This window comes from Caretta caretta, chromosome 3, assembly GCF_965140235.1.
Source record: "Caretta caretta isolate rCarCar2 chromosome 3, rCarCar1.hap1, whole genome shotgun sequence".
NCBI classification, from domain to species: domain Eukaryota; kingdom Metazoa; phylum Chordata; order Testudines; family Cheloniidae; genus Caretta; species Caretta caretta.
The window spans coordinates 14,206,412-14,234,221 of record NC_134208.1 but is presented as its reverse complement, the minus strand read 5'-3'; the positions used below and the strand labels follow the sequence as shown (position 1 = coordinate 14,234,221).

At 43.1% G+C, this 27,810-nt stretch overlaps 1 protein-coding gene across 3 annotated transcripts in view; it reads right to left on the bottom strand.

Moving 5' to 3' along the window:
• Window positions 1-7,567: 7,567 nt before the first annotated feature.
• The window catches only part of LOC125634675 (serotriflin), a 42,003-nt gene continuing 21,760 nt past the window's right edge, over window positions 7,568-27,810 (bottom strand). For 2 of the 3 annotated variants that reach the window (XM_075126357.1, XM_075126358.1), the window contains exons 2-8: window positions 20,043-20,101; window positions 16,169-16,291; window positions 15,000-15,090; window positions 13,579-13,724; window positions 12,742-12,836; window positions 9,980-10,068; window positions 7,568-8,196 (exon numbers count right to left, since the gene is read on the bottom strand). In XM_075126357.1, the coding sequence (XP_074982458.1) occupies window positions 8,069-8,196; window positions 9,980-10,068; window positions 12,742-12,836; window positions 13,579-13,724; window positions 15,000-15,090; window positions 16,169-16,291; window positions 20,043-20,099 (729 nt within the window). In that variant the 5' untranslated portion in view covers window positions 20,100-20,101 and the 3' untranslated portion in view covers window positions 7,568-8,068. Of the gene's footprint in view, window positions 8,197-9,979; window positions 10,069-12,741; window positions 12,837-13,578; window positions 13,725-14,999; window positions 15,091-16,168; window positions 16,292-20,042; window positions 20,102-25,711; window positions 25,789-27,810 lie in introns of those variants that run through there. The other variant, XM_048845744.2, reaches the window with a different exon arrangement.

Here is a 27,810-nt window from a genome sequence, read left to right as displayed (position 1 = left end):
ACCCCAGGCTCTGCCCAAGCCCCGAAGCACCCACAGAGTCAGAGCCTATGCTGGACATAGGGGAGGGGCTGCACAGTAGGTGGTGTTGGCTGCACATCATTGTTATACTTCTAGCATGTCACTGGGGGGGCATGGATCAGCATTCACATCGCACTCCCTGTCAGTACCTGGCCCAAATCGGGGAAGCTAATGATCCAACCAGCAGTCCAAATTCAGTGATGAATCCTGGTCACGTTCCACCTACGGCACGTTGTGCATATGCTAAGAAGAATCACATCACCCCACCAAGAAATCTATGCAATACTCTTTTTTTGGGAAAGAGGACTAATCAAGTTCTCTAATAAGGCCCAAGCAGTTTACTTGCTGTGTGTATTCTGGGTTGAGCTGACTGTATGGTTTCAATATCATCTGTCATTCCTAAACCCCCAGTGTTTGAAAAGTTTATGCTTCAATCTCAGGATTCTGTGGTGTGAGCTATTGTTTTAGTTTCAGGTGCCTCAGAGTTGGGAACATCCCATCTCCTGCCCAATTATCCCATGCTTAGATGTTATTCTATGAGTTTTGGAATCTGGAGCTCAGCTAAGGATCAGAGCAGTTGAGTTAGCATGGAGGTGTCATGCTCAGCAGTACATTTAGAGAGTTGGGATTTACGTGGTGTTTCCTACATATCACCTATTTATCATCAGCGCTGCACTCAACCAGGGGATTTACTCAATGACATGTAGGATAAAATGGAGAACTTAATGTTTTAGAACTGGGTGGCCACATTCTGCTGGATGAGAATTTGTTGGGCCCTAACTTGTTTGGTGGTTGGACTATTCTGTTCCATTCCCAATTATCCCATTTTTCCACCAGCCTAAGACTAGGCCCCAACATTCTGCTCTACGTTTTTCATTTGTTTTGATTTACCTAGAGCCAGGAGCAAATATTCAGTCTCATTCCTAATTACTCGTTTTCACAAGTCTGCTAATGGACCCTCATATTCTTCTGTGTATTTGTCTTTTTAAATTTGAACCAATTTTTGCTGGGGATGTCTTGTTTCCTTTGTAATTATTCTAATTTTCCAGAAATGAATTTTTATTATATTTTGCCAGGAAAGGCGGCCCCTCCACTTTTGGAATCTTAAACACTTTGCATTGGGGTGACACTACCAAGCATTGGATGTAGCAGGAGCATGTCTGACATGGTATGCTGTCCTTCCAAGGGAAGCAGTGGGGGCAAAAGATCTATTTGGCTTTAATGTCTATTAAATGTCAATAGTCTAGACATTTAATAGATGTTTATTAAATAATAAACATCTATTAAAGTCATTAAATCTATTAAAGTCTATTAAATTAACATCTATTAAAGTCATAGACATTGAAGTCTAGACTATTGACTTCAATGTCTATTAAATAGACATTGAAGTCAATAGTAAATAGGGTAAAATACAACATGGTTTTACAAAAGGTAGATCATGCCAAACCAACTTGATCTCCTTCTTTGAGAAAGTAACAGATTTTTTAGACAAAGGAAATGCAGTGGATCTAATTTACCTAGATTTCAGTAAGGTGTTGGATACCGTGCCACATGGGGAATTATTAGTTAAATTGGAAAAGATGGGGATCAATATGAAAATTGAAAGGTGGATAAGGAATTGGTTAAAGGGGAGACTACAATGGGTCCTACTGAAAGGTGAACTGTCAGGCTGGAGGGAGGTTGCCAGTGGAGTTCCTCAAGGATCAGTTTTGGGACCAATCTTATTTAATCTTTTTATTACTGACCTCGGCACAAGAAGTGGGAGTGTGCTAATAAAGTTTGCGGATGATACAAAGCTGGGAGGTATTGCCAATTTAAAGAAGGACAGATAGAAGTGGTTAGGGACTTTTTAGAAAAGCTGGACGTGCACAAGTCCATGGGGCCGGACGAGTTGCATCCGAGAGTGCTGAAGGAACTGGCGGCTGTGATTGCAGAGCCATTGGCCATTATCTTTGAAAACTCGTGGCGAACCGGGGAAGTCCCGGATGACTGGAAAAAGGCTAATGTAGTGCCAATCTTTAAAAAAGGGAAGAAGGAGGATCCTGGGAACTACAGGCCAGTCAGCCTCACTTCAGTCCCTGGAAAAATCATGGAGCAGGTCCTCAAAGAATCAATCCTGAAGCACTTGCATGAGAGGAAAGTGATCAGGAACAGCCAGCATGGATTCACCAAGGGAAGGTCATGCCTGACTAATCTAATCGCCTTCTATGATGAGATTACTGGTTCTGTGGATGAAGGGAAAGCAATGGATGTATTGTTTCTTGACTTTAGCAAAGCTTTTGACACGGTCTCCCACAGTATTCTTGTCAGCAAGTTAAGGAAGTATGGGCTGGATGAATGCACTACAAGGTGGGTAGAAAGCTGGCTAGATTGTCGGGCTCAACGGGTAGTGATCAATGGCTCCATGTCTAGTTGGCAGCCGGTATCAAGTGGAGTGCCCCAAGGGTCGGTCCTGGGGCCAGTTTTGTTCAATATCTTCATAAATGATCTGGAGGATGGTGTGGATTGCACTCTCAGCAAATTTGCGGATGATACTAAACTGGGAGGAGTGGTAGATACGCTGGAGGGGAGGGATAGGATACAGAAGGACCTAGACAAATTGGAGGATTGGGCCAAAAGAAATCTGATGAGGTTCAATAAGGATAAGTGCAGGGTCCTGCACTTAGGACGGAAGAACCCAATGCACAGCTACAGACTAGGGACCGAATGGCTAGGCAGCAGTTCTGCGGAAAAGGACCTAGGGGTGACAGTGGACGAGAAGCTGGATATGAGTCAGCAGTGTGCCCTTGTTGCCAAGAAGGCCAATGGCATTTTGGGATGTATAAGTAGGGGCATAGCGAGCAGATCGAGGGACGTGATCGTTCCCCTCTATTCGACATTGGTGAGGCCTCATCTGGAGTACTGTGTCCAGTTTTGGGCCCCACACTTCAAGAAGGATGTGGATAAATTGGAGAGAGTCCAGCGAAGGGCAACAAAAATGATTAGGGGTCTGGAACATATGAGTTATGAGGAGAGGCTGAGGGAGCTGGGATTGTTTAGCCTGCAGAAGAGAAGAATGAGGGGGGATTTGATAGCTGTTTTCAACTACCTGAAAGGGGGTTCCAAAGAGGATGGCTCTAGACTGTTCTCAATGGTATCAGAAGACAGAACGAGGAGTAATGGTCTCAAGTTACAGTGGGGGAGGTTTAGATTGGATATTAGGAAAAACTTTTTCACTATGAGGGTGGTGAAACACTGGAATGCGTTACCTAGGGAGGTGGTAGAATCTCCTTCCTTAGAGGTTTTTAAGGTCAGGCTTGACAAAGCCCTGGCTGGGATGATTTAACTGGGAATTGGTCCTGCTTTGAGCAGGGGGTTGGACTAGATGACCTTCTGGGGTCCCTTCCAACCCTTATATTCTATGATTCTATGATTCTATGACCGGGATATCATGCAGGAGGATCTGGATGACCTTGTAAACTGGAGTAATAGTAATAAGATGAAATTTAATAGTGAGAAGTGTACGGTTATGCATTTAGGGATTAATAACAAGAATTTTAGTTATAAGCTGGGGACGCATCGATGAGTAGTAACAGAGGAGGAAAAGGACCTTGGAGTATTGGTTGATCATAGGATGACTATGAGCCGCCAATGTGATATGGCCGTGAAAAAAGCTAATGCGGTCTTGGGATGCATCAGGCAAGGTATTTCCAGTAGGGATAAGGAGGTTTTAGTACTGTTATACAAGGCACTGGTGAGACCTCACCTGGAATACTGTGTGCAGTTCTGGTCTCCCATGTTTAAGAAGGATGAATTCAAACTGGAACAATGGAAAACTTGTCTTATGAAAGGAAACTCAAGGAGCTTGGCTTGTTTAGCCTAACTAAAAGAAGGTTGAGGGGGAGATATGATTGCTCTCTTTAAATATATCCGAGGGATAAATACCGTAGAGGGAGAGGAATTATTTAAGCTCAGTACCAATGTGGACACAAGAACAAATGGATATAAACTGGCCACTAGGAAGTTTAGACTTGAAATTAGATGAAGGTTTCTAACCATCAGTGGAATGAAGTTTTGGAATAGCCTTCCAAGGGAAGCAGTGGGGGCAAAAGATCTATTTGGCTTTAAGATTAAACTCGATAAGTTTATGGAGGAGATGGTATGATGGGATAACATGATTTTGGTAATTAAATATTCATGGTAAATAGGCCTAATGGCCTGTGATGGGATGTTAGCTGGGGTGGCATCTGAGTTACCCAGGCAAGAATTGTCTGTAATGGTGAATCATGCCCATATGCTCAGGGTTTAGCTGATCGTCATATTTGGGGTCGGGAAGGAATTTTCCTCCAGGGCAGATTGGAAGAGGCCCTGGAGGTTTTTCGCCTTCCTCTGTAGCATGGGGCACGGGTCACTTGCTGGAGGATTCTCTGCTCCTTGAAGTCTTTAAACCACGATTTGAGGACTTCAATAGCTCAGACATAGGTAAGGTTTTTCGCAGGAGTGGATGGGTGAAATTCTGTGGCCTGCGTTGTGCAGGAGGTCAGACTAGATGATCATAATGGTTCCTTCTGACCTTAGTATCTATGAATCTATGAGCTGGGAAGCATGTGGTACATCCTACACATAACCCTTATCCTACCCAGCTCCCTACCAGGGATCCTACTGGTAAATGTACAGTCTCAGAGGTAGTACATATGAATAGAGGTGGGGAAAGAGAGAACGCTTCCTACTCACCAGCCATATTTTGTATTCCACCCTATTTCAAATCAAGACAAGGTGCCTTTCTGGGTGATATGCTTTAGTCAGTCACAGGTTATTGAGTTCCGTACAGGAATAACAAAATTCTGTGGTGAGTGTGTAGCAGAGATGCCATCCTAATGTGCCCCTTCCTGGAGTGCTGATACAGAAGATCTGCCTCCGTTTCCCTACATAGTCTTCAGCCCACTTGCACTGGAGATGTGGCTTAGCCCTCCAGCCAAGTTGCTGCAGAGAATTCAACCCCTTCCAGATTAACTGAGTCCCTCAGTCAAAAACCAACCGAGACACCAGACAAACATAATCTTGACCCCAGCCCAGCTCAGCTCTTAATCCCCTTCCTGGCAGGCAGGCCCCCAGCTGCAACAGCCTGTCCTAACACTTAATAGGCTCCTGGATCTTAACAGGCCAATGAATCTAGGTCAGGCCCACCCTTCTACACAGGAGCTCTGCCAGGCTGCAATCTTCAGAGAGCTCCTAGACCCAGCCATGTTTCTTGGCCCACACAGGAGCAGCCTGTCTGCTCTCCTTCCCCATCAGGCCCCAACTAGTGGCCTTCCCTCCTTTTAAGTCCATCTCCCAGGCCTTATGCCCAGCACAGGTGGAGCAGAGCAGAGCTAATCGAGTCTATGTCTGGTGTTTAAGCCTTTCCTGCCTGTTTCAGGGTTTGTCAGAGTGTGGTACAGGAGGTCAGGCTTGATGAACTAATAATGGTCCTTTCTGGCCTTAAAATCGATGAATATCTTCGGTATTGTACCCTACCAAAAGCTCTACTCAGTAGCATGTGGTAAGCTGAGCAGGGGAGTAACTGAGTAAAGATGATTAGATTGGGACCAATGTAATTTCTCTCTGTTTTGGGTTGAACAGACTGTGTGGGGTGAATATCCCTTTCTTGTTCCCACTATCCAGCTTTCTGCAAGTCTGTGATTAAGTCTCAATACATTTCCATGTGTGCTTTTGTTTTAATGATCAAGTCTCTTCTGTCTTTCACATAAAAAGTGGATGGTGTTAAGTGTCGTGTCTTACTCCTCACCCCTTGGGGATGATTTCTGATCACGTTGGGATGAGATTTTTCATACGACTGGACCCGATATTCCTCTTATCCCTTAAAACGAGCAGGATGGAAAAATCTGCTATCAGATTTAAGCTATTAGTCTTAGATTCTGGCCAGCATTTTCAAAAGTGACTAGCAATTTTGGGTGTATCAGTCGTTGGGTGTCCAAGTTGAGTCACGTTGAAGGGGTCTGATTTTTCAGAGGATAGGTGTTCAGTTTTTCTGATAATTAAAACCTGTTGAGGGAACAGAAGGGGGGTGCCAAACACTGAGGCACTCCAAATCACTATTTGCTTTTGAAAGTCTTGGCCTCTTATCAGAGAAGGTGGCTCTCACTTACATTGGTTTTAATTCAGTTGAGGTCAATGGAGTTGCTCCTGACCCACAGTGATGTAAGTCAAACTTAAGGGTCGAGTTCCTTCAAACAGACAAAAATCCTTTCACCATCTATTGGTTTGATTTTTGTCTTGGGTTTCAATGTGGTGCTTATCTCCTTTCTGTAGTAGAAAATGTTACTTAGCATGGGGATTATATTTCTCTGGCATCCATTTTATTGTCAGAGCAACATTTTACAAGAAGGGCTTACTTCTTGTTTGTCTGTATGTGGCTCAGCCATTGTATGGAAAAATGGTCTTGAGATTAAGGCATTGGTCTGTGGCTTGGGAGACCACTGTTCAATTCCCAACCTCATCTCAGCCTTACTGTGTGGCCTTGGTTTAGTGTCTTAAACTTGAGCCTCTCCCACTGAAGCCAATAGAAGGGGTCTCATTGAATTCAATGGCCATAGAATTGGGCTACAAGTTTGTCTAGCCTTCAGTTCCCCATTGTTAAAAAGGGGACAGTGATATTTCTTGACCTCAAGGGAATGTGAGGTTCTTGGGTATTATGGTGATGGGGACTAAGATCTCAGCTAGATTTTGTAGAGGAGCACAAACATTGTCCCATTCTAGGGAGCTCGCAGGTGCTAGTTTCCTAGATGAGGGTAAGGTGGATATGGGGCCAAGGCCCTCTCCATACCAGCTTGGACAGCTTATAAGGCACATCAGCGGCCCAGGGCCTGAGCTTAAACTTGATCTAACAATGGGCAAAGTCAATGCACATCCCTGATCTTGGCTGTACAGATGTACTCTGGAAAAGGAGGGTGGAATAACTTAATTTTATCTCCTCTGTGCCCCCTTTTCAGAACTCATGCAGCTCCCATAGCGCTCGAAGAATGTGAGACATGGCGGAAATTTCCAATTGGAAGGAGCTAATCACAGCAGAATCTAAATAACCGCCCCTCATCTTACTATACACTGCTCTCTCATCAAAATACAAATCACTGCACTGCAACACACCTTGCGTATCAGGCATCAGACCCTCAGTGGTAATGGATATTAAAATTTTGGAATACTTCATACTTTAATACAACGTGTTTAATACCCATATGTAGGTCTGTAACCATTGCTCAGGTATAACACTAGCGCCATCTAATGATCAACTACAATATAGTTAGGAGGTGCAGGAAGAACATGAAACATGGATGTCTGATTATTATTATTATTATAATTAAATGTATATGAGTAATACACGTATTTGTCCTGTTTGCTATTTTTTCAATAATTTTTTCACATAATCTTTTCGGTGAATCAGTTGCTCTTATGAAGGAGAGGTAATTTGCATAAGTAAAGTTTAACTGAAAGCATTCTTTGGCTTAAATTCTTTGTGAAATATTACATTCACTGTGGCAAAGAATTACAGGCAAGAATTACTTTGCAATGATGGAGTTAAACAATGCTTTTATTTAGCAGGATTACATTCATTTTATAATCAAAGGTCAGTGGCAAATCAACTGAAATTTAATGTGCAATACAAAAAAATAGTCAAGTAGATTATGACTCTATTTCCTGTTTAAGAATAAAATTCAGCAGGAGTTCCATGCTCTGAAGTAGACTCATTTAGACTTTCAGACCAGAAGGGACCCATCATGATCATCATGCACATTGCAGGCCACAGAACCTCACCCACCCGTTCCTGCAATAGACCTATGCCCATTAATAGCTAAAATAAGATTTTTGAATAATCTAAAGTAATTATGGAAATAGTTTCAATTACTGAACAATATTCAGGACATATAACACATAATGCAGAGCGGAACTTCATCGTTTTACCCAGAATTCAAGCGGTTATGAAAACATTGAGAATTGTTTTGTTTTATCCTTGGTTCTTTTCTCTTTCAAATAAAACAATCTCAAGGAAGAGAAAGTGATGGATAGCAGGATATTATTTTATTTCAGTGGTGCATTTGCAGGAAGCATGACAACTTTCCTTCACCACAGAATGATTACAGCCAAAGAGGTCTTTTAAGGTGGCACAGTTTGTGTATTTATCCATATACTTGCAAGGGTTGGCTGAAATAAACCAAATGGTAAACAGAGTTAGATGATAAAAGGATAAGTCAGTCCTAAATCAGATAATTGTTTTCCTTTCAAAATGTATTTTTCAATCCATTGTCTTCATAAACCTATGTAGTCTTGTTTGCCTCTCTGTTTTTAACCTGCTGGGCCTCATTCTGAGCTCAGTTAAACTACCTTCAATGGATTTACACTGATGTAAGTGAAAGTAGAATCAAAGTTGTGCTCAGGCCACGGTAGAATTTAGTCACTGGCATTCACTGAATATCACTTTGAAACAGAAGATCAGCCATACCATACAGTGTAACAAGCCAAAATCAACCATTGTACAAATCAACTGAAGTTAGTAGAGATACAAAAGGACTGAACTGTAAGGTTGTACCAAGAATAGGACAGTTTATTTTCATTTTTGTTAGGAATTTATTGTTCTGAACACAAATCATTGTTGGTATAATAATAAGCACCTTTCCTCTGAAGATCTCAAAGTGTTCTTTAAGCTTTAATAAATTAAGACCCACAACAAAGTACAGTGAAGTAGAGAATTTATTCTTTTTCTCAGTTTCAGAGACTAGAGTGGGAGGGGGGTGAATGCAAACCGGAAGGTGAAACTATTTGCACACTTAACCATATACACACTTTTGCTCACACTTAACTGAGGCCTGCAAAGCTCCAATGCATATGCAGAGCTCTGTGCATATGTGTAACCCACCAGCTTGTGTGTGTATTGGGTGTCTGTGTCCCCAAGTGTATGGGGCTGAAAAACTTTAGATTGAATACTTAGTACAGAGGTCTCCAACAGAGGGCACTTCTAGCACTACCTAGATTACACAGATCACTGATGCATGTCTAACGCTATGACAGCGCTGATGGGATTTACTTTACCCCTGACTGTTTTAATGTGACTCTGATTTATTAAATATTGCCCAAAATAGCACTTATATCGTTTGAGAGATACCAGAGGATTTTATCGTACAGTTTGAGGAAAAGCAGGGGAAAGTTGTATAAGTGTCTGTTTTAAGTTTCTAAGGGATTATTGTGAAAGAGTTGAGTAAACAGATTTCAAAGGGATGAGGACTCTCTTGACAGAACTCTCATCACAATGTTATTCTTAAGGCTATGATTCAGTCAGGAAGGTCACATCAGTCACGGATTCCGTGACTTTACCGGACCTCCCTGTCTTCTTCGGCTTCAGCTGCCAGCGGCTGAAGCTGGGCCTGGAGGAAGGACTGTGCACCCCTGCCCTGCAACTGGGGCCGGAACCAGGACCCTGCAGCTTGCAGTGGGGGCTGCAGCCAGGGTCAGCCCCCCCCCCCCCCGTGGCTTCCCAGGGCCGTGTGACTCTCCCCATCCCCCCATGGCTGCAGCTGGGGCTGTGAGCCTGAGTGGCTATGGCTGGGGTTGAACCTGGGATTATGTGCCCCTGCCCCACAGCTGCCGCCAGCTCAGGAGCTGGGGGCTGTGCAACCCCCCCCATGGCTGTGGCCACTGGAGCTGGGGCTGTGCCCGCCCCAGTGGCTGGGGGGCTCGGCCTGTCAGTCTTCTCCATGGGACTCCAGCTGTCATTCCTCCCCCACACCTAGCTCTGCCCCCTGGTTATTTTTAGTAAAGTCACAAAGAGGTCAGGGGCTCCTGTGATTTTTGTTTGTTGCCTGTCACCTGCCTGTGACGTTTATTAAAAATAACTGTGAGAAAATCTTAACCTTAGTTACTATCCAAGGTAATCTAGCATTATTTATTTCTTCAGGAAAGATTTGGAAAGAACAAAAGACCATTAACTTACTGCAGAGTCCTCGGTCACAGGCATCAGGGCAATCGCCACACGTTGGTCCCTGTTTGTATGGTTTAGATAAGTCTGCTACACTGTTTCCTCTGAAATTAAAAAGCAACCCAAACATAATATATCCCTTTAAAATAAAGTTAACATACTGTATAACGTAGAACTCATTCCATAGATTGTATGGGAAACCTCCTTCTAAACAATCCTGTTTTAGTTCAAATTATGCTTTGGATAGAGGATGTTCTATTTGAAAGGAAAGAAAGACATACATTTCCGTGATTATAATTTTTTTAAATTCAATATAATAATTCGGCCCTTGTATAGAATATACAGTAACACAATTAATCCTCTGCATCTTCCATCCAAAGACTTCCAGATATGTTTTGGGCAGTAATGAAATAACCCTTTTAGCACCCCTTTGAGGTAGGTCAGTATTAGAGGTATACAAATATTAAAATACCCTCTCTCCCTCTGAATATTCATTTACAACTAAATCAAAACTTGCTTTTGAAAATATTTGTGGCCCTCTCCTGTTTGCTTTGCATGAATGTCTGAGCTCTTGAGCTCCGATTCAACTGCCCAAACCTGTTCTGCAAGGCACTTAAATGTAGGCTTTCATTTCAACATTCGATAAAATAAATATTAACAATGTGACCCAACATCAGTGCATGACTGTTTTAGTTTCACTCCCTTTGTATCGAAAAGTGTTGACAACATCGATGCTTGCAAATTTTTACCCAATTGAAATAGGATATTTCTAGGATATTTCAATTCTAGGAGCCACTATCTGAGCATGCACCTGCTTCCTTGTTTCCCAGTTTTTAGTCATGTAGATACCTTAGAAGTAGGGCTGTCAAGCAGTTAAAAAAATTAATCATGATTAATCGTGCTGTTAAACAAAAATAGAATACCATTTATTTAAATAAATTTGGATGTTTTCTACATTTTCAAATATTTTGATTTCAATTACAGCACAGAATACAAAGTGTACAGTGCTCACTTTATATTTATTTTTGATTGCAAACATTTGCACTGTAAAAATGAAACTTCAATTCATCTCATTGAAGTACTGTAGTGCAATCTCTTTATCATGAATGTTGAACTCACAAATGTAGAATTATGTAAAAAAGAACAACTGCACGTAACCATAAAACAATATAAAACTTTGGCGCCTACAAGTCCGCTCAGTCCTACTTCTAGTTCAGCCAGTCGCTCAGACAAACAAGCATTCAGTGTTGGGGGAGGACAGCAGAGGGGGGAAGTAAGCAACGACTTGTGCAGGAGGAGGGTCTGGTAGGACAGGGGCTGACAATGGGGAGGAGCAAGCAATCACTTGGGCAGGAGGAGGGGGAGGGAGGTGTCTTGCTGCTACTTCTGGAAGGGTGGTTTCTGGTACTGGGCTCTCCTCCTTTTACTGAGCTAGCTGAGCTCCCTTCAGCTGAGTGGGCCCTTGCTTGCAAGGGAGGGTGGCTTTTACCTCAGGGGCTCACCATACTCAGGAGAGGAGAGGCTGGTGCAAGGAGGCTGAGCTCGCCAGGCCCACGTTCTCTATGGGGTACCCCCAGAGCGAGCGACTGGCTACGGGCAATGGGGCACGACGCAGGAGGGTTGGTCCCGGGAGTGAGGGGCCAGCCGGGAACAATAGGGCCTGGGCTGGCTAGGGTGACGATACGTCCCTTTTTCAGCTCTGTCCCGGCTGTCCCTACTTCTTCGCCAAAACGGGTCATTTGTCCCAGAGGCAAGGCAGAGTGGAGAGAGGCGGATGCTGCCTGCAGGTCAGCTGAAGGCAGCCCTGCCCGCCCACAGGAAAGCAGAGACATTTGCTGCTGGAGAGCAGTGCTGGCTTCAGAACTGACCCCTGAGTGGCACAGAGATGGGGCAGGGGGGAAATAAGCCTCAGCCGGGGGAGGTGCGACGCTTGGGGGTGGGGATCAGGCTCAGCCGGGGGCAGCGCAGAGCAGGGGGTGGGGATCAGGCTCAGCCGGGGCGGCGCAGCGATTGAGCCCCAGCCATGGGCACTGAGAAGCTGTGGGGAGGGTTCAGCCTAAGCTATGGGCGACACAGGGCTCTGGGGTGGGGGTCAACCCCTGAGCTCGGGATGGAGGTCAGTCCCAGCCCTGGGTGGCACGTGGGGGAGGGGTCAGCCCCAGCTGCAGGCGGCACAGGGCTGGGAGGGGGAGACCCCACCATGGGCAGTGTGGAGTTCTGGGGGAGTGGGGGCAGCCCCAGATGTTGGCAGCACAGGGTGGGGAGGAGATAGCCCCGGGAGGCATGGGGAGGGTGGCTCGGGTGAACCCTGCAAGGGTGGGGGGTGGCCCTGGCATAGGGTGACCAGATGTCCCGATTTTATAGGGACAGTCCCGATATTTGGGTCTTTCTTCTTATATAGGCTCCTATTACCCCCTCCCGCCCCACCCCCTGTCTTGATTTTTCACATTTACTGTCTGGTCACCCTATGAGTCTGGCGAGCGCCTGGCCGTCCTGCTTCTACTTAAAAAATGCGGGGATGAGACCTACATTATTTTCTGTAGCCTCTTCTCTTCCCACCCTCTGGTAGCGGCTTGCATTAGTGCGCCTGACCAGACAGGTTCTTCGGAGCAGCTCATGAGGGTTTGCCATTAATGCGCGTTAAAAAAATCAGTGCGTTAATTGTGCGGTGCGTTAATCGCATGCGTTAATGGCAGGTAATTGACAGCCCTACCTGGAAGGTTTCAAAACATCTTACAGAGTGTTTCAACTTAAAGGAAATATATATTGGTACGTACGCGGGACAGTACTGGCAAACATAAAAGAACTGGAACCTATTCTGAGGACAGTAGGCAACTCCACATCCAATCTGGTAAGAACGATACCAAACCACCTGCAGGCATGAAAATAAGTACACTCAATCAGCAAGGTTTCATTTCATTCATGGATTGTCTGAGATCCCCTTCATGGTCTCACAGAGCAGCAGCCCTTCAGTTCATAAAACCATAACATCCCTCTGGGAACTGTAGCAACTGCTTACATGGAAAAGTAATATCAAGGAAATATTTCTGTATATTTAGCTTTTAAAAAAATGCAATTTAGCAGCTGGGAGAAGGAAGAGCCTGAACCATGTGACCAACCACCTTTTGTAGAGCACCTGTATGATTTTTCAGACAAGAAAAGAAATGTTTTGTTTCTAATCAATGCTTTGAAATATGTTGCTTTGACATTTCCAAATCAACATTTTTCAGAAATGGTCATTCCACAATTTAGTATATTATTAGTAATTTAAGATACGTTGACATTTGGTCCCATTTTGGGAAGAAGAAAAATATCATAATTTTCCGCTGGAATATATCTTATTAAATATCTGATCCAGTGCCCTTTGAAGTAAATGGAAAGACTCTGAATTAGTTCAGTGGACTTTGGATCAGGCAGTGAATGACAGATAACAGTAATGATAAGTTTCTAGAGGTGTAGTCTCCTAACTTTCCTTAATTACACAGACACATTCCCATTGACTTTGATGGAGACACATGGGTGTTCAGATAAATATATTTTATTTCCAGACTGGTATCACTTTTCTTCCTAAAACAATATTTCATTTGTTGGAAATTTGTCATTAATCCCCATACCTGAGTGTAGCCACCAATAGGGGCATTGTTATTGATTGCTCCAGTACCATATTTGAAATTAGCCACTTGCTTATACCAGGATTGGATTGCATCAGACCAAGGGAGCGGATAAGTTGCCTGTAATATATTTTCACCACAGAGGACATCTGAAAATAGAAATGAGGCAGTTTCAAGACAGCATGAGGACAACTAGAGAGACTGTAGGAATAGCGGAGGAGATGTGAGTTACACCCTACAGTTAAGTTAACCACCAGATTTCCACCCTGTGCATTGTCTCTATTCAGAGAGTCATCAATTCCAAGGCCAGAAGGGACCATTGTGATCAGCCAGTCTGACCTCCTGTATAGCACAGGCCAAAGAACTTCCCCACAGTAATTCCTGTTTGAATTAGAACAGATCATTTAGAAAAAAACATTTCATCTTGATTAAAAATTTCCAGAAATGGGAAATCCACCACAATTTTTGGTACATTGTACCAATGGTTAATTAACCTCACTTGAAAATTTACACCTTATTTCCAGTCTGAACAAAGCAGTACCTATAAGCCTGTACCTCTAAGAAGGGAATTATTGACCTGATCCAACCCCAGTGAAGACAATAGAAAGTGTCCCATTAACTTCCATAGGCTTTGGGGCAGGCCCTGTATGCCCAGAGATGTTCATTTGCAGACTTTTTAAACTAGAAGCATCTCATTAAAATACTAAATGAAAAGGGCAGATTAAAAATAATAACACTGATTTCTAGTTAAAAGATACCATCTGTTCTTGGATTAACAGGCTACCATTAAATATTAGATGAAAATAGTCTCCCCCCCCAATAGCTGATTATGGTGTACATACCACCTGTGCAAACTTCTTTGTAAAATTCATTCCTGTGCAGGAGACTCACTCAAAGCTTGTGCCTCACTCTAAGACCCACTTTACTAATTATTTGTATTACAATAGCATTTAAAGGCCCTAACAGAGATTAGGGTTTAGTTGTGCTAGGCACTCTAATGACATAGTAAGAGACAGTCACTTCCCCAAAGAGATTAGGGTTCATGTCTCAACAGTCAAGACATGGCACACAGAATTAATGGATTCCTCCCCCTGGTCCATAGAAGATGTCTGGGTTTTTTCCCCCATGGATTTTGGTGGGGGCAAATGGGAAGGAAAAAAAAGTTTGAACCAATTTTTTCCATGGTGAAGAAAACATTCACTCTCTGGAGGAGATTGTGTGTGTCAAGTTTCAACTCAGGTGGATTTTTTCCTTTATTGCATTGTTGGCCCCTAACTATATGGATTTGGAAGTGAAATCTCAACCTGTCCCATATCAGTGCTCCTGCTCTGCTAAAATAACACTTTTGCAGTAATATGGTTGTACCTGTAAGTCTCCAGATGGTTATTTCAATCATTCATAATTTATAGTTACTCTTCACTTACCATTGACAACTCTCTCATTTCTAGGACTGATGGACATTTTACACTGATCTGCCCATCTCTGAGCATTGTCCGCAGCTTCGGGACTCCAAAACTCAAGGAAACAAGGAGAGACATCATATTTACCTTTTGGTAAAACCAATCCGCAATAGTGAATGTAGAACTAAATACAGATCTGGAGATTATGGCCTGGCTATTCAAGGGATGTCAGTCAGAATAGGCCCATGGAAGTCACTGTAGCTAGGCTGGTTTATACTAGCTGGGGATCCTGAATGTTATAATGTCCTGAAGATTTCTTCTGCCTATTTGAAGTGGATTGTTCCCTTAAATGAAAAATCCTCAGCCCCAGAGCCTAAGAGGTGACCCTCTTGTCACCATGAATGAATAAACCAAAATCTCTATAGTTTAGAGCCTAGCCCTGAAAAGTGCCATGGTTTGTGATGGTAGCAATGTTTGGACCAATGGAAAGGTCAGTAAACCAGTTTCCAATCTGCTTTAATAATGGTTTGGCAGTCATAAAGGACAGGAAACCTGTATTGTACATTAGAAATATGTTGAGGCAAACCTTTTTTGCACAGTTCCAGCACACAAAGATCCAGGAGCTGGAAATCCCTGCAAAGGGGGCCTGGAGGGACAGCATCTGCTATTCCAGGCCTAGGCACCACTCAGGCCTTATTTTGAGGGCTTAAATGGGACATAAATGGTGCAGAGCCCATGTACTAGACTCCTGCACAAGAATGGGAATTTCTCTCCTAGAGCTCCTTCCATTCAAAGATCTCAAAGCAATTTAGAAATGCTATTGATGTAAGATTCCCGGTGATCCTTGGAGGTAGGTGAATATTATTAATTCAGTTCAGTAGATGGGAAAACTGAGGCACAGAGGTTAAGGGTAGGATTTTCAATAGCATTTGGGCTTCTAAGTCACTTCAGTGGTTTTGAAAAAATTCCTCTGTAATTGACTTGCAGCAGAGCAGGAGCAGATCCTGGCCTACCAGTGCCTAGGCCAATGGCCAACCACAAGGACATGCTTCTCTCCCACTCTACTTACATTCCCACAGCTTAGCAGGAAAGTTGCACCTTATCATGGAAAGGATTCTGACGGCCAAGTTTGCCACTCTGTGACAATGGGAAACATTTCAGATCTGTAGGAACAGCAATGCCACGTAGCTTACCATCTTCAGCATGTTTCTGGCAGTGGGATTCACCCCTCGCCGAAGGTCATTGTGCTTGTCAACGATCATCTTTTGGTTATTCTCATTTAAATTGGACAACTCATAAAAACCCAGACCTGGATTCTAAAATGAAAATCACAGGGAAAGTTTCGTCTCATTTTTGTTTGCCAAATCCCACCACACTCAATGCATTAACCTATGATCCCAGTTGACTATTTTAACAACCACTGTTTGATGATTCATAGAATATCAGGGTTGGAAGGGACCTCAGGAGGTCATCTAGTCCAACCCCCTGCTCAAAGCAGGACCAATCCCCAACTAAATCATCCCAGCCAGGGCTTTGTCAAGCCTGACCTTAAAAACTTCTAAGGAAGGAGATTCCTCCCTAGGTAATGCATTCCAGTGCTTCACCGCCCTCCTAGTGAAAAAGTTTTTCCTAATATCCAACCTAAACCTCCCCCACTGCAACTTGAGACCATTACTCCTCGTTCTGTCATCTACTACCACTGAGAACAGTCACAACCCTTCTGAGCAAAAGGCAATTAGTGGCCCTGCATACTTGGATGACAACAGCCTCACAGTGGATTTACCAACTCCAAATTGATTCCCCACTGACCGGTAGCAGTCTGGCATTGCAAGTTTCCACACAGTGATCATCACTCACTTCTCCACTGTCAGAGCAGATTTAACTTCAGTGTCACTGCACTACAGGGCTGAGGAGAGCTCTGCACACAGTTCCTGGAAAGTAGCCTTGTGCATATGGAACTTCTGCCGCCATTGCTGCTCATCCCATAACTGCATAATCCCACCAATCAGTGGGTGTTTCTCGGGACCAGAAACGGCGCTCACCTGTGTTCAGCTGCCGCACAGCTACCAGCAGCACCCAGGAATTGTTTTGTTCTACAGCTTCCTGCAGGGCTGCTTGAAAGACACTGCAATGTTCCGCCCCGCGGCTTTGGAAATATTGCAGGATAAGGAGCGTGGTGTTTGTAATGCTTGCAACAACGGTGCACAACTGAGTGGGGTCCATGCTTCTTGGGATATGGCCTATGCATGGCTATGCCAGTCTTTTGGAAAAAAGGCATGAAATATTATGGGTTCCAGCTGAAATCAGGGGAAGGAGGGAGAAAGTGTTGAAGCCATGTTCCCAGTCCCCCCTGAGAGAGAGAATGTTTTGGTGCCATGGAGGCATTGCAGGCCCTTCCCAAAAACCCCTGTGGTGTGTTGCACTGTGGGATAGCTACCCCCAGTGCACTGCTCTCTGCATCGATGCCAGCACTGCTAGTGAGGACATGCTCCACTGACATAAGCCATGTGGTGTGGACATGCACTACCGACTTAATTACTGTGGCAGCTGGATGTCAACTTAACTGAAGTAGACTTAAGTTTGTAGTGTAGACATGCCCTCTGGCTTCTCCAACCACCCCGAGCGGGTGCTGGGGGTGCCTATCTAATGTGGCTTCCCAAAGAAGGTATGGGAAGCTGAGCCACTGGAGCCATCTCCAGGGAATAGACTTAGAGTGGAAGGAACCCAATCTGTCTCTCCGCCTCCTCTCTCACCACAGCTGTTTGAACAGCAGGCAAAAGGATTGCTCTCCTGGTATATACCCTACTTCTCTTCCTACTGGTTGGGCTCCTCCCAAAGGGGAAAGAGTTGCAAGAGCCAGCTCCTTTGTTAAAGTGCCAGTCCCAACCCCCATCTATAAAATGGGGATAATGAAACTTTCCTGAAATTCCTCCCTTTACAAGGTACTTTGTGACCTATGAAGTAAAAACCCCATAACAGAGCCAAACATTTATAGTTTAGTCACCTTAATCCTCACACTAATAAATTCACACCCAAGTGAGAAAGTTCCTGTGGCTTACTATGGTATATGCAGCCATGATTATACTGTACTCATCATGTTCTTAGGATTTGTTTAACTGGCTCTCACTGGTGTTGGAAGCATCCCCTTGGGTTATGGAGCACTGTCAGTAAATGGCTCTCCTTTTTAGTGAGTAGCAGAAAACCCATCTCGCAGCATTCAGCCCCCCACTCCTCCATTTAGTGCCTTCCCTTCTGCTTCCCCAGTCAGTAGGTACCCAAACTCCCTAGCTGTCTCTTGGTACCCCAGTCAATCTCTTCTGACTCTGCCCCCTCCCACTATCCATCCTAATATGCATATATTTGGCTTCTTCTACCTCCCGCTTTCCTGGCTTTTCTGGCTTTCCCTTCCATTCAACCAGTTCATCAACTCCCTGCTCCTCTTTGCTCATTGCAATTTCCCTGGCTGCTTTACACTGCTCCTTTCCACTGATACCTTCTATACCATCCATCTAGTCACCTCTGTCTGCCACTCCCACTGGTTAGCGTCATCCCTCCCATTCCCTTAGCATGTTATTTTCAGTGGTCCCCATCTTGCTGATCCCTCCCCTTCTACTTCACCAGTCAGTGGTGACCCATTTTGTTTTTATCTGCTGGTGAATTCCCTCTTATTCCTACAGCCACTGAAGTCCTGCCCCTCTGCCGTTCCTCCTCAGTTGACCCTCTCAATCTGAGAGCTGGCTTTGGGAATGCAGAGATGGGCCTGAACAACATCCCCAGATCCAAACATCCCTGAATGTTTGGAAAGCACGGATGTGGATCCAATATTAAACTTTGCAACTAGCCTCTGTCTCTAGAATGGGCTGAACAAGCTGCTGGGGCCCAAACACTTCCCTACTTTGGAAAAGCTCATGTCTGGATCAGCACTCAGTGGATTCCTGGCATTTAAGTTAAATGGCTTTAGAGTGAAACCAACTTATGACCTGCCAGGGAAAGGTTTGTTGTCAGTACCTCAGTGAAGAGAAGAGTATGGCTCACAACTAATAGGGAGAAGTATCAGAAATTTAATTTTAAAAGATGTTGGAAAACTGGAACTTTACACGTTTTTGAATTGAAATATCCCAAAATGGGACCCTTAATTCTCATAATCTCTACTGTACAGTATTTAGTATATAGCACTGAGATCAGAGCAATCAGAGATTTGTTCTGTAGCTGCTGATGTCAATGGAGATCCTGTGTGCATCTGTCTACATCAGTTTCAAAGAAAGAAAAACGTTTTAAAGGGAAAAAAAGTATTCTATTCCTGAAGGGACAGTGCAGGTAACAAAAGAGCAATGAATGAACCCAGTTTGCTATGGATCTCATTGTGGCCTGCATTTTTTTGTTTAATCTGTGATTAGAAAACAGTTTTATTGAACAAAATAGAATTGGAGTTGAATATCAGGAGGATGCTGAATGCATGCAAATGATGTTTCAGATCATTGTGGGAATTTCCAATGTAATTAATAGGTGTCAGAGGACATGTCAGGGGACATGGACAACAGGGAGTTTTGGATAGCGGAGATTCAGATAAATGAAGGTGCTCTGTATGTGAATAGCTATGAAGTGTCTGTCCTCTGTGAACAAGCAGTGCCTTTAGAAACAGCCAGCACTAAACCACCTGCTTTTCCACTTGTTTCCATTAGGATGGCAAAGTGCCAGGAAGGAGTTCCAGAAAATAATGGAATCACCACAGCACCAGCATTTCCATACCAACAAAGTTTGATTCTCCTCTTGCTTGCACCAGTTTAAATTAGATATAATTCCATTGAACTCAGTGGAATTACACCAGTATAAGACTAGTGTGAGAGGAGAAGCAGACCTTTCCAGTGGTGAATATTTACATAAACAAGGGTGGATTCTTTGAAGGGGAAAATGTGGAAATGCTTAGAACACATGCTGAGGTAATGGGTACTGGTGGTCAAATACCATCTGTACTTATGGAACTTCTGGCAACTAACTATTTTGGAGGTGGCTTAGTACAAAACTCAGCCCATTCCTATTCCTCTGCATAGAAATAAAGGTACATACCTGTCCAACAGCTTGGTGCAGTGCAGCAAGGCACACGATCACAGTTAGCAGACCCATCTCTGTGAAAAAATAAACACCGTGTCATTTAGTCTCTTTTCTGTCAAAGCTTTTGGTGCACTTGCAGAAGCAGCATTTTTGTTTGTGGAATATATTTCTGGAGCAAGATGGGGTGATTTGGGATGAAGGCAACTTGGGTTCTAATATTTTAATGGGAAAAAATCTTCTTTTGTCTCCATTTCTCTTATTTGAAATAACTTGAACATGCAGCAGTTTTCTGCCTGTCTTCTCCCCACTTTATTAAAGGAGCCTGCTTTGTTCATTGATGCAGTAGATCAGGATCTCACCACTGCCCTTCTCAAAGAACATAGCATTGAACAACTGTGTGCAGGAGAGAGGGGCTGTTTTAACAGATGCTGCACTGAGATGGATATGCTAGTCCTCAGTTCCTTGCCCTTCCTCGCCCATATCAACCCCACACTCATTCCTCCCACAGGTGACCCAGTCCTCTACCAATTTACACATAGACTCCATTCCTTGTTAATGTTTTTCCACTCCCTTCTCCTGCCCTGCTAGTTGCCTTTTTTCTGTATTGCTTCCTCACTGCTGATTGCTCAAACTCCCCACTGTTTCCCAACTTGGCACTAAAACATTATGTTTGACTTGCCTCCCCTAACTCTCAAGTCAGAGATAAGAAGCAGGGAGGGGGGTGAGGTGTAGAGCTGGTCAAAAATAAATCAGAATTTCTGCCCTATGGGAAGTTCTGATATTTTGAATTCCGCCCCCCCAAATTGGGTAGAAAAGTTAGAATATCAACATTTCTTATTGAACAGAAAGCTACAAAAAATTCATAAATGTTGAAACATTTCATTTTAGTTTATTTCAACACTGAACTGAGTCCACCTGAGCTTTTGCAGTGCCTCATGGAAGTTTTAGTTCCAGGGTGTCTCATCCAGATTCTCTTCTCTGGACTGGGCTTCCTGGCTGGACTACACCTCCTATGATGCACCATGGCAGTTCAGAGGGGAGACTGGGATACATGATGAGAGATGTAGTCCAGTCAGGGAGCCCAACCAACAGAAGAGAATGGGTGTGTGCAGCACCCAAACTACAACTCCCTTGAGGCAGTCCAGCATCTTAAGTGGACATAGAGGAATGTTGCATTGACCTGAAATGAAACTATTTGATTCGATTTGACAAAGCAAAATATTTTGATTGGGGTCAACTTGACTCAAAAACAAAATGCTTCTTTGATTTTCCTGACTGAAAAAAAAAATTAAGGCACAATTGATATTTTCCTGCAGAAAATGTTGATTTTGTGGAAACTGCATTTTCTGTCAATGTTTTTTTCACAAAAAATTCTCACACAGTTCTAGTTTTGTGTTGGGGGGGAAGGGGAGGAGGGTGTCATATCAGAAAGCAGGCAAGAAGATCAGGTCTCTACCCTCCTTGTCTCCCCATTACTAGATATTTTCCCTGATTGCTTAATTAGCTTGCACTGGTAGGGAGACTGGCGAGATGACGCCTGCTGAATCTTTTCCATGTTTAGATTCTATGGGCCTAATTCTGCTCTCACTCTAATGCGACTGAAGTCAGTGAAATTATACAAGGGTAAAACTTGTGTGAGGAAAACCAAGCTCTTAATATCCCACCATCTCCTGGATTTGATCAGCCCTGCTACATTCACACATTAAAATATATATTCCTAGTACTGAGTAGGGATACCCTGAATACAGGTGCCATGAGTAGCACAGGTTACCAAGTTAGGAAACATAGCCTCATTTTTCACACCAGCTGACTCCTTGGCTATGCCAGGTTTCTCCATGGTTCCTGCCATGGCAGGCCTGCAGAGCAGCCGTTCAGACTTTTCCGGGAAGTTGGGTTTGGGGTTGATAACTTCTGCATTATGGTGCTGAAAGCAAGGGTGTATGTGTCTGTGTGCTTGTTAGTTTTTTGTTTTCTGTTGTGACCAGAATTGGAGTGAATATTCACAGAAGTGGTTTTTGCAGGATTTAACAAAGCTCTATTCACCTTCATATGGATGGATTATTCCCTCTGTGCATTTGTATAATACATCCATCCATACATAAGGTGAGATTATTTTTGCACTATTGCTTTTTTAGTTGGTCAATGTATTTGTTGGAACTCTTGATTGAAACTGGGTCATAAGGCCAGGTTACTTCAAACAGATAACACAGTACAAGGTCACTGTGATACCAGAACATATTCATGGGGTAAAATTGCTCCAGATGTTGAGAGTTAAATAGCAGATGCCGCTTGCCCTCACAGTGCCCAGATTATGAAAACAGACTATTGTTCCTTGGGCTGATAAAGTGACTTCCATAGGACAATAGCCAATTGAGAGAAAATTTCAGCTCATAGAGCAATATTATATATAACAATAAATATTAGCTTCAGCCTGTTGTATAAACACAGAAACTAGGTAAAAAGAAAAGGAGTACTTGTGGCACCTTAGAGACTAACAAATTTATTTGAGCAAAAGCTTTCATGAGCTACAGCTCACTTCATCAGATTCATGTAGTGGAAAATACAGTGGGGAGAGTTTATATACACAGAGAACATGAAACAATGGGTGTTACCGTACACACTGTAACAAGAGTGATCAGGTAAGGTGAGCTATTACCAGCAGGAGAGCCGGGGGGGAGGAGGGGGGACAGGCGGGGATGGGGACGACCTTTTGTAGTGATAATCAAGGTGGGCCATTTCCAGCAGTTGATAAGAATGTGTGAGGAACAGTGAGGGGGTGGGGGAATAAACATTGGGAAATAGTTTTACTTTGTGAAATGACACATCCACTCTCAGTCTTTATTCAAGCCTAAGTTAATTGTATACAGTTTGCAAATTAATTCCAATTCAGCAGTCTCTCGTTGGAGTCTGTTTTTGAAGTTTTTTTTGTTGAAGAATTGCCGCTTTTAGGTCTGTAATCGAGTGACCAAAGAGATTGACGTGTTCTCCAACTGGATTTTGAATGTTATAATTCTTGATGTCTGATTTGTGTCCATTTATTTTTTTATGTAGAGACTGTCCAGTTTGGCCAATGTACATTGGCAGAGGGGCATTGCTGGCACATGATGGCATATATCACATTGGTAGATGTGCAGGTGAACAAGCCTCTGATAGTGTGGCTGATGTGATTAGGCCCTATGATGGTGTCCCCTAAATAGATATGTGGACACAGTTGGCAACGGGCTTTGTTGCAAGGATAGGTTCCTGGGTTAGTGTTTTTGTTGTGTGGCGTGTGGTTGCTGGTGAGTATTTGCTTCAGGTTGGGGGATTGTCTGTAAGCAAGGAGTGGCCTGTCTCCCAAGATCTGTGAGAGCAATGGGTCGTCCTTCAGGATAGGTTGTAGATCCTTGATGAATACAGACTAACAGATGAACGCATCATCAAGGATCTACAACCTATCCTGAAGGACGACCCATCACTCTCACAGATCTTGGGAGACAGGCCAATCCTTGCTTACAGACAGCCCCCCAACCTGAAGCAAATACTCACCAGCAACCACACGCCACACAACAGAACCACTAACCCAGGAACCTATACTTGCAACAAAGCCCGTTGCAAGGATACCATCATAGGACACCATAGTTTCATGATGTGACTAACAGTAAAATCAGTATGATGGTTACAGTTCCCTGCACTGCAGACATGAGTGATACCATTGACTGTAGCATGGGAAATGCCAGACCAAGTGGGAGGCAAAGGTTTTAAATTATTTTCGTTTAAAGTGCATTTCTAATATTAAAGTCAGCTCATAGGACAAGCTCTGCTTGCTGCATTTGCAGAAGTAGCTACACTGAAGTCAAAATTTCAGTTTGTATGAGTGAGGCAAGCAGGATATGGCCATGTGTTGTAGCAATGAGAAGATGTTCCATCATCACGGAGTAGCCAGGGTCTAGGCACTGGGGAAACATTGTCCCCTCCCCTACCAGCCAATGGTATATTTATGGAGCCACTCATGCAGGCTACTTTACCACAAGCACCTCTAGTTTAGCCTGGCTGTGCTGAGGGGAGACCAGAGGATCCACACTGTCAGAACCTCTGCCTGGGCATGCTCTATCCTTCCAAACTCCATGTATCTTGCTACATAGAGCCCACACAGCACCAGACAGGGCATAGCTCATGTGCCCCACACACCAGCTCAGACAGCCTCTTCCCCATTGTTACATAAGAAAACCACACCAGGGGTTTGAGACTGTGCCCAATAAAGCTAGTGGCAAAGCTGTCATATAATGCAGGCTGAGTCTGAGTTCTGCAGAGGGAGGGAAATCTTTGGGTGCAGAGGTATTGTCTGGATTTCCCTCTGAGAACATACATTATCTTCACTTTTAAAAAGAAGACCAAGGGAGGCTGAATTTTTATGATGATTCAAGGCTTGATACAAAGTTAATTCTAAGATATTAATGTATAGTGCTTGAAATTCCCCAGATAAATGTATGTTAAGGGATACACAACATTTCTAGCATTAGTAATAAATTAAATGTTTGTTTCACAAACTTAAAATATTAATACACATTTGCACTCAATAAGATCTGACAATCAAGCCCACCCATATTAATAAATTGGTCCGTATCAGACTATATGATCCAAGATTTTGAAACCTGGGCACTGAAGGTAGATTCTTAAATAGATATTTGTGCTCCCAAATACAATTTTATACCAAGTAAATGGGATTGATTTCAATAGAGTTAGGTGCCTAAACACCTTGAGGGATCTGAGCCTTAAGTGCTCTTGAAAATTCCAGTGCTAGAATTCTAACATCAGGTACCCAGGTTTGAAAATTGTAGCCATTTTATGCAAATTGTAATCATACATTAAAAATTCCTAATGGTAAAAAAATCTATTAAACTACAAAGTTAGAAACAAATTCATACATTTGCCTTTTTACAACCCAACACAATTTTTTTCCTAGCTGAGAAATTTTTCTGACCTGTTTTTAATGCTGGGAATTTTCTGATAATTTTGCGACTACCAGTCATTGGTAGGGTTTGTTTATTCAGTTTACAATGTAATAAATTATTTTCTATCTTTTATGTGTTTTACATTTATGTCTTTTAGTTTTTTTCCCATTCACTAAGAATATACAATTAACCTGTTTTTCACTGAAATATTTAATATACAGTCTAATATACTGTACACAGGAGCAAGTTGTTTAGTCTCTCTAGAGGAGAAAAACCTGTGCTCAGATACCCTGGTTTACATCAGGGGTAATTCCACTGAAATTACATCAGCATAAAATCAATGTAAGAGAGAGAAGAATCAGTCTTTCAGTGACTGAGCTTAACCACTTGCAAAGCAGGATAATAGATACCCACTGTGCAAAGTGATTTAAGATCCTTGCATGGAAAATGCCTTGAGATGATGGGCCAGATTTGGATCTGGATTACAATGGTGGGAATCAGATTAACTCCACTGATTTTTAGGGGAGTCATTTCTCATTTACACCAGCACAATTTAGATCAGAACGTAGCCTGGTAAACAGAAAATATTATTTATTAGTGTAGTTTCCCTGTGGGATTAGTGCATTAAAAGTGTAAAATTAAAAGTAAAGACATTTTGGTACTATTTACATTCTGAATAAAATACCATTGTGAGACAGTGCTGAATAAGTGTTTTCTCCAATATAATTTCTGTTAAAAAAAATTAGTTACCTTTCTCCAGTCTGAGTCTGTCTATCTTTGGAAGGGCTGTAAGTGTTTGAAGTTATCTCCACTCTAGAGGTGTGTATATATAGCACACCTACTTCCTGTTTTATAAACACGTGGTTTAAAAAAAAATTACAATATCAGCACAGTGCAGCATTCTTTAAAAAGAACTAACTTTAATCAGGGAACAGCTGACTGAAATTCAGCTAGTCCACCTGTGGTGTTCTTGCCTTTAAAAAACAAACAAACAACAACAAAACAAAACAAAAACAGAAATTGGCTCTCCTAACACATGCCAGGCCTGGGAAGGTCCGTCCTTTCACAGAGCAGGTGAAAATTCTTTGCCAATGTTCCACAAAGCTGACCTGTAGACACTTCTGCTAAAGGGGGAGGTGATGTAGCATTGATCCTCACAAAAAAGAAAGAAGGGTTATAGTGGCAATGACTGCTTTGTAAGTCTCATTTCCAGCCCTAGTAAAATAATGGAATAAATATTAAGGGGGGGAAATTACTGGGCCAGCTCACCCCTCTCTAACACAATAGCCTCCTTGCTAAGGAAAACTCTGCGCTAAGCCCACTTAGCGTTTTCCTGGAACTGTTTCCTATGTTAAAATATCTTTATTATGCTAGCTTCCAGAGGTGAGACTGGGGCCCCATTGTGCTAGATGCTGTACAAACAGAGAGTAAGAAAAACACGGATTGTGTTTGGAAAATGTCCAGTACATAGGTGCAAGAGTGTTTGGTTTGCACCTTTCCCCATGGAGCAGGACTCTAAATTCCCTTCCACAGCATGAAAAACTTTTCTACTTTATCACTGATTATTGCAGAACACCTTAGGGCATCTCACACCTCTGAGGCATTAAGGGTCCATAAGAAACAGCAACAAGACCTGGAGTAGCATTTAGAATTCTGATGAATGGAGCAAGGGGCTGAGCCAGTCACACTCTCCCCAGAAAGTGCCCAGGCTGCCAGCCCTCCTCCCTACAAGCAAATGGAAGAAGTAAATGGAAGGGGTCTAAGTATCTTCTACAGGGTTAGGACAGGACATGGGTCAGATAAATCCTAGAGTATTATGAGGAATAGGTCATTGGGCCTTTCCTCCTTCTTCCCATCAGAGCAGTGGTTCCCAAACTGGGGTTCGTGAACCCTTAGGGGTTTGCGAAATGTTACAGGGGGTTCTCGGGAAAAAATTCCCTAATGACGGACAGAGCTGTCCCTAGGGACCCCGGGCAGCACAGGGCCAGCAGCCCGGAGCCCCTGGACTTCCAAGAGCTAAGCAGATCAAAGCAAGCGTATCTATCACACTGAGGAGATTTAAACTTCAAGACTCCTTATAAGAAATGGAAAGGGAGGTGGATATTTTTTGCTGTTTTTAAAATTAAATAGGCAGCTAGTATTGTTTTTAAAATTATTATGAAGAACAGGTTTAAGCTTTGTTGTCATGTGTGTTGTTTGCCTGGACTGCTCAAGACCTGAAAGCTTGTGTAGGAGTTGGCTTCTTAAATATCTTCATGCTGTTTCACATCTGATACTCCTTGATAAAACATAGGAGCCTTGTCTTATAACAGCTTATTCAAAGTGATACAAGCTATGAAAGTGAGATCTTGGAAGAGTGTTGCCGTTTTCATAATGTAATAAAAATACTGTAATCATAAATAATAATAAATAATGTGTAATAAGCATGCCGTACAAACAAATTTTATGTTTCCAAGATCACTGCTTTTATAATTTATACGCAGGTAAAGGAGAAAATCCCCGGAAATATTCATTTTTAGGAGGGGGTTCGCGAGACTTGACATTTTATTGAAAGGAGTTCACAGGTTGTTAAAGTTAGGGAACCACTGCATCAGAGGACAATGCCAGGCAAGAAGTGAGCCTGTACTCTGTAGGTGAGGGAGGCTTTGTGAGAAGACCTCGATCTATGGGGTTATGTCAAAAATTCTGCCACTCAAACCCTCTCTAAGAGTTCTGAATAGTTCAGATGAGCTTTGCATGAGCAATGTGCATATTTATTTTTGGATGCTTATCTGAACCTTTTGAAGTTCGTTCATCTAAGAGGCCTCACATTTCCTTTCATGCTCTGAAGTAGGAGCACAGAGGCTCCT